The following is a 14,447-nucleotide window of genomic DNA, read 5'->3' as shown; positions in this document are numbered from 1 at the left end:
TTGTTTTGTTTTATTGCTTACTGAACATTGTTTTTAAATTTGACTTGTGAATATCTCGGAGTAAATATTACTGCTTATGTCGTCTGTTTCTGGTGAGTCAGTAAAATGAAATATAAAAAAAGTAAAATACTAGTAACATAGTGGAAATTCTTTCTTTATTATTTTAGACTCAAGTAGACTGTGTGTCTTTGTGTTGCCCTATGACTAGCTGGCACACTCCCCAGGATGAACTCACACCTCTCACAAAGCAACTGCTGGGATAGGCTCCAAACCTCACCTATGACCCTAAACAGGTAAATAAAAGATAAATGGATGGATTTTGTATGAATATACACAATTACATATATTTTTTTTATTTGGTGGCAAATATCTCACTATTACATACTAAATAAAAATAGCCTTGCAATTATTTAATATGTGAAAGCAATTCCTAATCCTTAATACACTTTAAAAAATCACTTGCAAAATCCCAAACATTTGATTGAAACATCTGATTGTAGCTTGTAGGTGATGTGATTTGATAAAATATTCCAGGTTTTGTTTTACAATCTTGCTTTTAGTGATGGTGTATATTTTTCTATAAAAACTAAAAATACAATATTTATACACATACACATTTTGCATTTAATAAGTATAATAAATGCAAATCAACTCAATAAGTAAGAACACTACTTTGCATTTGCACCACCAAAACATAGTTAGCATCCTGCGCCATCCCCCACCCCCAACAAAAAAAAATAGATTAATAGACTGTTTTATTAATAGACTGGAGAGAAACTGTTTTACTCTCCTTAAATAAAACAACTGTGGTAGCCATCAAAAGTAGAATAAAAATGAAAACTGAAAATAATAACACCAGAAGAAGTAACACAAAAGTATACAATGAGATTGTTTGTGGTTGGAAAAGTGAGCAACTTTTGTCTTCTGCTCGGAATGTTTACCTTAAGAAGAATGTGAGGCAAGTTAAGGACACAGGGCGGACTGTGGTTGTGGCTACTTTCGACAATAGATGGACACACAGTCAAGTCCTAATTACAGTCTCACGCAGAATATCGCACACGAATAGACATGAAGGCAGCTCAATAAAGTTTGTCTTAAAGGTTAACTTTAGTTCTTTCCAACAGAATTCATCTGCTCATTTTAAGTATGCAAGAGCATTCCTAATGAAATTTTTAAAGTCTCCCAGGTGGTCATCTCTGATCTTGTTTGACTGACAGAGTGAGTAAAGCCAGGTCAATATTTTTCTGGATTTTCCATATGCATAAAGTTCTTGCAGACACCATAGAAGAGAAGCCTCTAGAACTTTCATCTGTATTTATGTACTCACATATGAAATGAATTAGTCTGCATAACCAAATTTTTAGACCTTAAAGAACAGTGAGAACACAGGTTATATTTGGCTTTAGTTGTGGATGATGAATTAGAGAAATGGCCAGTCACAGGCGCTCAGCAGCTTATGGTGAAAGTAAAACTGTGATGCAGAATTAGTACATGCTCTCATGCTATGCTTTAATCCTAATACAAACAATCCCATGCCAAATGACTGCAACATCCAGGATTCAGTTGCTTACCGTGTCTCCTGGTCATTTGGAGTTGGAGCCGGCCCTTGAGAGTGACCCTGAGGGTCTGGGACCACAGGAGATCCCATGCTGTTCCTGGGCTTAGCCCCTGCAACTTCTTCCTTCCTGAAGGACTGGCGCACTGGTGAGCCTCTCTCCAGGGAAACACCATGAGGTGGGACAGCATGAGGTGGAACACCATGAGGTGGAACACCATGAGGTGGTACACCATGAGGTGGTACACCATGAGGGGGCATGCCGTGGATATCAATCATCCGTACCTCAGTCATCCTATGAGGGGACGGAGGAGGAGTCTTGGAACCCAAAGTAGGCAACTGACTGTTTCGAGACTTCTGCCTATACAAAGGAGAGTGATCCACAGAGTCTGTAGGACTGGGCCCACCATAAGAGCTTGTAGAGCGGATGGAGGCACGGTGAAATCCCCCCATGCCATGTTCTGGACCATCAAGTCCAGGGCTGCTGTGCTGCCCATGACCTGCAGTCATGGTGATTCGTCCCTCTTGGAGCAGATATGGATCTGCATACAAACCCTCATTCCCTCTAGTTAGAGTGTGACTTTTCCCACCCAAGTCTTGATCTGGCTTCACGTCCCGTCTCTCCAGTATAGCGCTGGGACAAGGAGAGACAGACCGGGTTGAGGGATTGACATTAGACATCCGGTCTCTTGGGATAGTGGCGCTTCCAGGGACAGAGTTCTGACGTGGGCCAAATGGGATTCGGGAGGGGGATGGTGGCATGGAGTGGGGAGTAGGTGGGAGTGCTCCTTGCAGGGGATGGTGTGATGGAGGACCCATAGGTGGATGTCTTAGAGGGTGCTGACCATCACGGGTGACATGTGCCATCTCGCTGTGCATCTGGAAAAATCCCAAAACATTATTATTGTTTCATGTAAAAGACTCTTTAAAGGACCTGTCGGATACAGCAATTCTGTTTCATACCTGGAGAGTAAGAAATTATGCCAGTAAGAGCAAACAAAGGGTGCGGTGGTATAAATGTTAATCTTTTGATGGACATTTATTAGCAAATAGCTTAAAGGTGAATACGATATGGGTTTTATTTGTTCAACTATTATTGATAATACGTAGATTGCAATGGAAAACTACTTTTCTGCATTTCCTTATTTTAATGTCTAGAAAGACAATAGTGTTACAAGCCTAGCCCTTTATCTTTGCCCAGTAATCTTTCAAGCTTAGCCTAGCCTAGGTATTTTTATTTGCGATTTGCTATTTCCTTAGACTCAGTCTTTCCATTGAATGCCTTTGTTGTTTATTTAGTATTTACTAAATGTAGTAAAAGCTGTTTAATCATATTTTCTGGTGTATTAGACAGCAAAGCCTTATGCACTATAGGCTAAACTAATGCAACCCATTCTCACTCCCAACTCGTCATATATTGATGCATGGGACGGTCCATCCTCGTCACATGTTGACGCGCAGGGTACCCCTTTCGCGTCAATATGTGACGCGAGGGGTTTTACACTATGCCTTACCGTAATTTTTGCCCTAAGCCTAACCAAATCAGTGGGTTTTGAAGATTTGGCAGCGGTTACGAGAACCCTTCGCGTCAAAAATCGTCAACATGTGACGCTGAAGGACCCTGCCCAAGTCGTGAACTATTGACACGAAGGGGGTACCCTTCGCGTCAATATGTGACGCATGGTCAGAAATCGTCCCAACTCGTCAATATATGACGAGTTGGGAGTGAGAATGTGTTGACTAATGTGTCCAAATACACCACTGTCAGACCCTCTAAACAGATGTGCAAGCTTAAAACAGCATTTGTGTACAAAGTATTTAATAGCCACTGAAAGGCTAAAAGGTAGTCTGCTGACTGGTACAATTATAAAAAAAACTACTTTGTCAAATTGAAACAAAGAAACTGACTGATAAGCCACTGTGTCCTCCATTGTTGGTTGTCACCAAAACTGAAGGATATGGATAAGTATTTGGATCCATCACGGTGTTTAGAACATAAAGTTTTTTTTAAAATATTTTTTTATGCTTGTATTTGTAGAATGGAAATTATGATACAAATCTAGATAGTTTGTCTTTAGCTACCAATTAAGCAAAACACAGTGTTGCCAAAGTCGTAAGTCATAAGCCTCTCCTAGCCTAGCATAGGATTTTGCATTTGCTTTCAGCTATGCAAAGAAAAGCCTAGGCTTAACTGCAAATATTAGTTTTTAATTGTGCACTTAATTAATGTAGGAAAAGTCTTTTTTCATTTAAAAATGTCCTTGTGTACCTTGCTGCTTTTACAGCACTCTAATTAGACACACTTAATGGAATTGCCTTATTTACAATTTTTCTATGTGTTTTTTCTGAAAGCCTAGAGGTGAAGAAATTGAACCAGGAACAGTAAAGAGTAAGCTTTGTGTGATAGTTGCAGTTGTAAAAATGCACATAATTTGATGGAAAATACCAAATCCTAGCTGGAAAGGTGCAAAATGTATGGTTTAGTAAACAATAAGCCAAACTCCTAAAGGTTTGTACAGAGGTGCTTCTTTGTATTTCCTTATTTGAATATTTGAAAAGGTAATTATGTCTATCTTAGCCTAGACTTTTGTCTTCATCTTTTCATCTTTGGCTGCTCGCTTAGCCTACCCAAGTGTGGGCCTTTGCAGTTGGTTAATTTGCAACAAGATCTGCCAAACAATGCCTGTTTAACCAGTCAGCTAATCATTGTCATTTATCGTTAGCCCTACTAACTTAAAGAAACATTAATGGGTTATGTAGGAAAAATGACACCAGCTTCAGATAATAACTTTTGAGGAAATTACCTTTGAGATTTGGTTAGCAAAAAAAAAAAAAGAATTGGAATCAAGATTAACATCTAGGTTTTATAGAGGACCACATGATGTGATCTAATCAACAATCTAAAAAACAGTTTGAACACAATATCCCTTTGTTTAGCTGGGTACAATGTGTGGATTACTTCCACTAATATGAATAAATGTATTCTCTACAATGAGAATTTGTTTACATGATGTCTGGAGTGCAGATTTTGTTTCAATCAAGAAAAGTTGAAAAGTTAAACCTTTTAGCCACTTTAGCTCACATCCAAACCTGCAGCTGCAAATATATACCATAGTTTAGATAGATACCAAACAAAAAAGTAACAATGCTCTCTGTATTACTAGTTCAAGACAATTTGTTTTTACAAGAACAAATGAACTAGCAAGGCTAATATCGAGTGCACAAACAGTAACAAAACCTCAAGATTTGAGATATGCTTTGTATGATAACACTGTGAAGGAAGCTGTCACATGCAGATCTGGATTCACTCCATTTTCCTTCCTGTCAAACAAACAAGTTATTGTTTCATCAAGGTATGACTCATAGGTTACACCTAGAAGCCAAGATGTGTCAAAAGCCCTGGTGGAAGTTCTTAAACACGTCAGGGACAGTTTTTCTTTGAGCACTTTTTTGTGCAGTGTTGTTTTTTATCTGTTTTATTCAAGCACGCCGAGACAGATCATTGTAGGGAAGAAAACAATGACGTGGGTGTGACTCTTGCGTGTGCAAAAGTGAGTGTGCTTTGTGAACTGGAGGAAAACAACTCCTGAAAATGTACTGTAACAAAGAGTTCATGCTTGGCTGTGACAACAAATGAAAAGAGAAACATATTTACAGAGAAACTTCGCACAACCTGCATAAAGTATCACAAGTGTGATCTGCAGAGCATAAATGACTTTTTATTCTGAAAGTTTACACCTTGATGTAGAAAAAATCTTGACTTTCTCTAAATGTTGGTGCATAGAAGCAAAATTCCAATTCTAACAGAGCTATATTCAGAAAGTATTTAGCCATTCTAGGTCAATCTCAAACAGATGCTAGAACCCTAAACTACCAAACAAAACATCTCAAAATAGCCCTAAAATACACATATTTTGTTGTAAAATAAGGATGAGTTTCTGCTTTGAGATAAAAAAAAGACAAGCCAGCGGCTTGAAAAATAAGCACACAGGCAACCAGATTAGACTGATGTGAGGGGTCCTGTTGAAAACAGCTAACTCCAACACCCAGGCTTATTTTTCCACTGTGGTCTTAAGCCTCCGGTAGTGCGGGTTGCCTATTTGGTTTGTGTACACAGAGCTGCTTCAGTCTCTTGCCATGTCAGCATTGGATAAGGTTTCTACACTGATTCACAAACTGCAGAGAGTCACAGGACGCCAAGCTAAACAGATAAAGAGCTGAGCTGTGGTGGTAAAGCAGTAGAGTGTGAACATTTAGAGAAGCTTCACTGGATGGACGCACTGTGTGTAAATGTGTAAATAACTGTAATGATGTTAGAAAGTGATTAGAGTTTGGAAATAATGATGTTACATAAAGTGAAACATTTATCATTTCAATACTATTATTGAAAATGGAAAAGCAGAACAGAAGTTGGGCAAAAATTAATGTTCTGTTTACAAAGCATATTTTTTCAGTGTACATAACAAAACTCTCTGACATAGACTACTGGTGACAACAGAAGTCTGTAAAATCTTGTTTATTTTGCAAATTTCTTTGCAGTAGGTGATCTAAATAAATATTAGTATTTTAAAATATTTGGTTATTCGTCTTCAAATAATATTACTAAATTTTCCCTATTGCTAGGCAGTTTGCTCCAGTGATTATGAAGCATTATATTGCTATTTCACCTTCAACAAAACAAAGTTGATACCCAAAAAATGCTCTGTAAGTGCTTCACAGGCTTAAGTTAAATTGACATTAAGTAACAACACAAGTTGTTGTGGTTGTAGAAATAATTGGGTAGACAGATCTGATGGCATTTAGTTTCTACTAGTCTTAACCATGATCTATGGGCAATAAGTTGAGCTGCACAGGGCAGTGCAAAAGTATATTTACAAAGACTTGATCTACTCATGAGCTTCATAAGAATTGGATTTGCGCCAGTAATATTATGAATGGTATCAATATAAGGACTGATCATTGCATAGTTTTTCAGTAGCATTTCCACATCATTTGTCATTTCAAATCTTTATAGGTCCCATAATACATTTTTATTGTAGTTTTGTTTTAGTTTTCAAACTTGCAACAATAACGCTATTAAGAAAGAGCAACATTGGTTTGGATTAATGGATAAAATGTCAACAAAGTAATTCCTTTGGTTATACTTAATCTCTAGTACCCCACAGCCTTACTCAATCCTCAAAGTTTATGTCAACTGATGGTTTGTTAAACAATGACAGAACTGTTGAGGACAACACCACTCTTCTGCATTGCTAACTCCATGCTAGAAACTGCACAGTGTGTGACAGAATTTAATTCCTTAACAAATTTAAGTATTTATTTTTCTTATTTTTAATTTCTTCATTTACTAAGCATTTTCTATGGTGTGTTTTACTATCTTATAAGTACTGATAATAAAAAAGAATGTCAACTTCTATTTATTAACTCATACATTTAATATTTTTTATATTTTTACTAAAAACTTATACTACCAACTGAGTTCAGGCCTACAAAACCAACATTGTGCCATACATAATTTGCTATCAATCTTTTTTTTTTTGACATAAGGCCTGGTTTGTGGCAACAAGTCTATGGATAATGTTAAAGAAATAATATTGCCAGTGAAACAACAGTAAATCTATTGAAGACAGGAAATAACAAGACTGTCAGATAAAGAGCCATGAGGATTACAGAGAGACAGATTGAGGAGGAACATTTGAGGAAATAGCTTTTTGGGCTTAGGTTTTGGTAAATCAGCAGGAAATAAACAGTAGAATTAGAAACCGAGAAAGAGATTAAGGCTTACATTGGGATAAGAAATGAGTAAGGGATATAGTCCGAGGAATGGAGTTGGATTGTCCCCTAAAAAGTTTCACTAGAGCGTATAAGGCAAGGTCTCTGGGAGAACAAAAAGAACCCCCCCTGTAGACAGATTAACAAGAGCCAGGGGGACATTCCTTCCCTCAACTCCAAACAGGATGTGAGTTTAAGAACTAGAGGGAAAGCCTGCTCTTTTATTGCACCAGATCTATTCATCTCCCCTCAGCTGCTGGGACAAAAGAGACGTACTCACCCTGGCATCGCCGTTGGCAGGCCGAGGTCCATGGCTGAAAGCCTGAGCTGGATCCTTGTGGTACACTTTGAGGCAAGAGTGATCTGTGATGTTCCTGTAAGGGAAGGAGGTGTTGGTTGGTAGGAAGGTGGCCCAGATATCCCCGTCAGAACGCGGCCGGTCTTGCCTCAACCTAGATCTCTTTAACTGCTCAGCCAACGGCACATAACCTGACAGAGCGTCTGACAGTCCATCGTCAAGTGACATTTTTTCTAACAAAAATATCCACTAATAGTTTCCTGGGATGCGGCTGATCTACATAAACATCAAGCGGACCTGTTATTTCCTTTGTGCTGATCTCACTCTAAGTGTGTTGCACCTTGTACCAACCTTAAGGCACCACAAGACAATTTTTTACAACCTTGATAAAGGATTAGTCACAAAGTACACACTTCACTTGAGCGGGAGGGTAAGAGTAAGAGGGCAAAGTTTATTATGTCTCGGAGCATTTGGTTCCTGCTTTTTATCTCTGCACAGAGAAGCTCCACCATTTTGATGTACTTTTCTAGTTAATACCATGAATCCACAAGAAGAAATAAAACATGTTATTAGATACAATCTGTATTGCTGCGCACATAAATTGAATACCACACAACACCATACTTTTGAAGTTTTTTCCCCAAGCATAAACAAACCTAAAGTTTTGCAAAACTTTTGCATAAGAGAGGACAAAAGAAAAAACATTTCCAAAAAGTCTTCCTCTGTTTGCTCGAGACATGTTGAAACACAGCTCCACATTCAAAATAACTTTCTTTTTAACATAGATGGGAAAAGGATGCAAACTTTCCTGCCCTGAGACATTTCCTGTTCAAAGGAAACTAGGAACAAAAGAGCCAGATATCAGACTAGTTTGGCTAGAAGATTTGTCACTGGAGCAATAGATTTCCTCAGGGTAGTTCTGGGTGAATTTCCTAATTAGACAGAGCGTTCAATGCACCAATAAAAATGTTAACTTAATTTATACTATTCCTTCAGGTTTTTTTTTTCATTTATATCTCTGACTTGTCAAAGAATTACTGTATTTGAAAACCAGAGATTGGATATTTGCAGATGTTTAATGCAACAAGTGAGAACCCAACTTTTCCAAGTGTAGCTGTCAGTAAATTCAACTGTAATGTTCTAACTCACAAATCGTGAGCTAGAACATTAGTATGGCTTACATACTTTTCAAGCAGATATAAAAAATACTCTGATATATACGTTTGCTTTTTGAGAGCTTGACATCTCGTGGACACTGAGCATATCACAAATTGCTAGAGAGTCTGATTTTATTATCAGTCACTGATTTTACAGCAATGTGTAAAAAAGCTAACTATTGAATTATTAACAGGATCACGACAAAAATAATCCAATTAAATAATTTCCAGAGGGCAAAATGTCACAAATGTTGAAACTGTTTAGCTTTGGTGTTTTAAACTGCTAATGTTCTAACTTCCTGCAGCAGCTAGCTGTGCTGAAATGCTAAGACTAGCTTATTATGTGACACAACATCTTGCTAAAACTGACAGCATATCACTAACTGTTTCAGGACCTTTTGTTAGGATGGATATTGTCATTTAACACACTATCCTAGTAATTTTTTCCTTGATTTTACATACAAACATAACTCCTTACCTGACGTCAGCGAGTTCGTAGTACATGTTCCTCATGTCGTCTTTGACGTAGACGGCAACACTGGGTGACTCCAACATCTTCATGTTGAGCTGCTGCGGGAAGGCACTGACAAACAGAGCTCTGATTGTATCGATGCTGGTGATCTCATTCGGCATGCGGATCTGCTTGGTCTCATCGCCGTACTGCAGGTAGAGTACACCTAGGGACAGAAGAGCAATGAAATTAGAATGAAATTAAGATCTCAAAAACAGATGTGGTTTCCAAGTATGAAAATGCATAATTTGATTTATTCTTACAACAGGAAACCCACAACTTTTAATTTGGTTTGGTTTGTGGAAGTAATCCATTTATGAAGCTACAAAACTATAAAAACTGTCCAGTTAGAAAGCAGTAGAATGTCTTTACTGATGGTGATAACTTAATGACTGGACACCAAGAATGAAAAGCTGTCATACAATAGCTCTGTCTTTAGCTGAAGTTCTAATGTGAAGCTTAAAGTGTAATCCAGTAAAAGCTAAGGGACGGAATAGAGGGATCTGGAGACAATGTTTGCACAAGCTTAACAAAGATAGACGATATATCTGCACTAGATGACCTGCCAAATGTGATCGTTGATATGACATGTTTTGGACTACAGTACAAAAGTATAGGCAGAAAAAAACAAAGAAACTTCTAGAGATGCACAATATATTGGCACCAACATCGGCATTGGCACATGTTAGTCATTTTTTAACATATTGGTATCAATCTAAGAAGTAAAACCGGGCCGTTTGTGAGTGTTTCAGGAGGTGGAATGGAATGGGTTCAACATGTGGTATTAGTTTGGTCATGTGACAGAGATAGTGATGCAGTGCAGGATTGTTAGGGTGCTTGAAGCAGAGAAGCAATGTAGGTGGTGTGGTTGCTTTCACAGAGTCATAAGTACAGGGAAACACATACAATGTACATATAATATCAGTAAATATCAGTCTTAACAGTGGTATTAATTAATACTGGATATTGATATCAGCCCAAGTTTTTGTACCTCTAGAAATTTCCCATTAAGTTGATGACACATAGTGACCTTAGTAAAAGTCCTAACTGAACTGAAAATCATTACTTTCTATGCTGAATGATTTCTACCCTAGGCTATGGAACAAAATAAATCAAAGTGATTCCCTAAAAACTGTCAGGTTTTCTATAGGCAGAATATTTATTTAAATCTTTCACCCAGTCCCAATCTGTCCTGGAAATTAGAAAGCATTTTTAGTCAAGAAAATTACTTGATAATAACATGTTAGATGGGACAGAGGCAAAGCTGTGTGCTCTGGGAGGAATGGTAAATGTTATGTATCAAAAAGACCAAAGTCTGAACCTCTGAACTCTGGGTGTGGCTTCTGTGCTGTGTTTTTTAAAAAAAAAAACAGATGGCTCTCCCACAACATTTATGAACACACCCACACTGCACTTGTATAAACAGTGCCAGGGGGGAGAAAACAAATTCTATTTTCTGTCTGATTCAATGGTTGACACTGACATACGCAGTAGAAACATTTAAACTTGATAAAATTGGATTGTAAAAGTTCAACCATTTTATAGCAAAAATTAGCCCAAACATCAAATACCCTTACATGTAAAGGCAGATTAGTAGTATGTTTATGATTTTTCCAATGAAAACAGAAAGGAGACATGATTTTACTTGGTAAAACTAATAAAATCCAGGTCTATAAAAGCTACCAGATGTTAGTGAAATATTATACAAGACACTACATGCTTCATGAGACAGGGGGAAGGCAAATCCAGGAAATAAAACTGCTGAGTCTCTGCACTGCACTCCTTGGTTTGTCTGTGTTTCTGTGAAGTCGCAACTTCACATAGTGAAAATTTGCATCTTTTCTGTGAGATAGGTTAGAATAATGTACATTTTTTATGCAGATGTTGTCCACTTGGAAAGAAACACAACTATTATGAGGATTTCTTCTGAATTTAAAGTACTATAAGTAGGTCAGAAAGAAGAATCGAGTTACATTCCAGGGTGCCTGACGTTGCTGAAAGCTTGTAACAAATGGCTAGCTGGTTTTGTAACCAAATGGGCACAGACTGGAAACTTTTTGAGTTTAACATGTCTTCCCTGAAAAACAGATGCACGAACTAAACACAGCAGTAACCCCCGACCCCCATTTCACTTGGACCACAACTAAACAACAGTAAAATACTAAATTTCAGCCACAAGTTAAAGCCATTAAATAGAGTCCAACTGATGCTACACTATTGAATGTGATACTCACTGACGAGGTCTGGAGGATTTCCAGTTTCCTTGCTCAGCCTTATGGTGTAAAGAAAAAGACCAGGCAGCAACTTGTGCAGCGAGAGACGAGGGTACAAGGAATCCCCACATGTCCGTTGGGACAAAGTGGAGCGTGTGCCGTTGCCTCTGTGTGTGCACCCGTATGTGCCTGAGAAACTGTGGGAGGGACACAGTTGTAAAGTGGTGCCCCCCGTTTTCTCTCCACCCATACATCACACCATAACACCCCGCTGTCCCCACGCTTTGTCCTGATGTTTTCGATGGAGAGAAGGAACGCAATAGAGTACACATATGTGTGAGTTTGTTCATGCGTGTACATATATGTGTGTCGTAAAGCCTCTTTTCTGATGGGGTTTGGTTTTCTACAGTAGTCATTGCACTGAACAAATCAAAACCTGTGGAAAACGACACCCCACAGCAGCTTGATTCTTTCCGACAAAATACGCAACTCTTTGTTTATCCGTAACCATGGAGTTTGCTAAGAATGGAACTGCAAAAAATCATCTAAAAACCTTCAAACATTATTGTTTGTTTGAAAAGTGTGAAAGCTCCTTGCAGTAACACATCCAGGACTGACAAAATTTGTACATTTTCTGCATCTGCAGACAAGTTATACACAACGTTTTTTGATTCTGTTAGGAATTCCATGGGAGGATTCACTAAGATTTCAACACAAGAAAAAATGGATACAAACTAAGACAAAACTAAGAGGGGTGGTGGAAAGATGGTGAAAGGAGAAATATAAGAGGTAGATAGAACATGACGGAAAAAAAAAATTAGACCACAATTATTTTTTTGTAGTGATTTGTAAAGTGAATTAAAGATATCTTTCCATTTATTAGATTGAAGGCAAAAATTGTGTGTAATCGTGTGATGTAATGATGAAAGCAAAAACGTACATACAGTTTTGCAACAAGAATGCATATTAAAAACATACAGGAAACTAACATCTTAAGGCAAACCAACTAAGTGTTGATTTCAGATTTTTCTTTTTGGGTCAGTGAATTCTGGGAGAGTTAAAACATAATAATTTTTGTGTTCAATTATGTAACAGTTTGCTGATGTCAGAACTAACTGAATAAGTCGTTAAAAGTCCATTAGTAACTGTAAGTGACAGTTGTACACCTTTTTGAGTAACAGTGGAAAACTTTTTAAAATGAAGATTAACTTACAACGAGTCAGAAACACTAAGAGGTTTAACAATAGTGTCTCAAATTCTTCATGAGATTTTCTTAACAGCATGCTTTTATTGTGGTTTCATGTGACAAACCAACATGAATGAGTTCAAAACAGTTCAGTGAAAGAAAAAAGAAAATCTGATAATACTGTTGTGCATTTCAGTTCAATCCCCCCATTATTTAAAATGTAAAACTACCTTCCACGGCAAATACACTTGTCACTTGTTTGTGATGACTTGACCAGTGTGTATTCTTTGAATTGAACCATTTAGTACTAGCTTTGGATGTATGTTTAAGGTTGTCCTGCTGGAAAGTAACCTCTACTGCAATTTCAAGTAATTCGCAGCCGACAAACAGGTTTTTGGCTAATTCCAATTTCACAACCACCCACCAACAACCATCCCTTAACAGCTTCCATGTCCATGGTCAAGAAAAAAATCCCACAGCATGATCTTGCCACCATCTTATTTAAATGTCGAGCTGGTTTGTAGAGACAGTTGTTGAGTCTTCTGCCACCGAGGTTTAGTATAATGTGACCAGATGGGACTACATTTATTACTGTGTCCCCTACGCAGCTTATGGTAAACTGCAAATGGAATTTATTAACTTTCTTTCAAAATGGTTTTCTTTTTGTCACTATTTTAAAAAGGTCAAATATGTTGATTTGTTAACAAATTTTCTCAATTTGTTATATTTTGATACTGAAGTTGATATTTGGCTGTTTTTATGATGAATGTTCACCTTGCTCCTGCTGTCAGTTCAGGTTTTAAAACCTAATTTCCTTCACCAAACATTGGGATTTCAACACTGTGTAACAGCCACATTAGCCCTAAATAAACAAAATCATCCACCTGTAAGTTCTTCATAACACTTTAGAGATGTCAATACTGACATCTCTAAAGTTAAAAACCTGCTAGTTTTTAAGGCAGGACAGCGAATAATGAAGTGAGAAGCATGAAGAAGCTTTCTCAAAGAAAAAAAAAAGAAACAAACTATTTTTTTTTGCATTTAGCACTTTGATCTTCAGAAGATGGTAGAACCAACATCAACTGTTTTTTGTTTACTTGTCTACAAACCTTTATTGCAAAATATGGATAGTGTAGGTGTTTTATTTGTACTGAAAGAATGAGCATAGAAGTTTACCAATTTAAAGAGAAAACATTTTCAGTGTAAAATTGTAGACTGAGGCTGTTAAGCCATCTGGGGAAGACATGAAAAGCAAAAAATGTTTTCTTCTAATGTATTTTCTCTTTCATTTTGTGATGTAAGCCTATGGCATAGTGAGGTGATGGTGGGCACGCCACAGGGCTGAGTCTGCAGCCATTAGGGTAATTTGCTCAAGAGACCCATCCTGATTCACTGACTCCCCAGTCTCACAAACTTTCTGCCCTGGGCTAAGACTACTCTGCTCTGCACTGTTCAGTTTGACAGGGAAGGTTTTCGGGCTCTCTAATGAAAAATAGGAATGTAATGCAGTTAGGGAGAGGACATCCCTGATCATTACTTTGTTTATGTTGAGTCTTTAGAACTAATGGAAAACATAGTTTTGCAAAGTAAACTGAAAATTAGAGGAACTGTTGGCAACACAAGATGTGGAAATTGCAAAGTCTTCTACCTTATTTTGTACTTGACTTTAAAAGTTTTATTTGGCAAAAACAAATTTATTAGAACTTGTTTAGGTGCAGGCCTGGTTTCAGTGCTGCATTGCAGAAAGACATCACC

At 37.6% G+C, this 14,447-nt stretch overlaps 1 protein-coding gene across 19 annotated transcripts in view; it reads right to left on the bottom strand.

Annotated features, from left to right (window-relative positions):
* kiaa1217 (KIAA1217 ortholog) overlaps positions 1 to 14,447 on the bottom strand; it is a 119,568-nt gene that overhangs the window by 22,637 nt on the left and 82,484 nt on the right. For 18 of the 19 annotated variants that reach the window (XM_023326627.1, XM_023326629.1, XM_023326621.1 and 15 more), the window contains 3 exons: positions 9,261 to 9,459; positions 7,608 to 7,701; positions 1,572 to 2,434 (listed from right to left, as the gene is read on the bottom strand). In XM_023326627.1, the coding sequence (XP_023182395.1) occupies positions 1,572 to 2,434; positions 7,608 to 7,701; positions 9,261 to 9,459 (1,156 nt within the window). Of the gene's footprint in view, positions 1 to 1,571; positions 2,435 to 7,607; positions 7,702 to 9,260; positions 9,460 to 11,527; positions 11,683 to 14,447 lie in introns of those variants that run through there. The other variant, XM_023326633.1, reaches the window with a different exon arrangement.

The sequence above is a fragment of the Xiphophorus maculatus genome, chromosome 21, assembly GCF_002775205.1.
Source record: "Xiphophorus maculatus strain JP 163 A chromosome 21, X_maculatus-5.0-male, whole genome shotgun sequence".
Lineage (NCBI taxonomy): Eukaryota > Metazoa > Chordata > Actinopteri > Cyprinodontiformes > Poeciliidae > Xiphophorus > Xiphophorus maculatus.
This window is presented reverse-complemented; position numbering and strand designations above follow the sequence as displayed.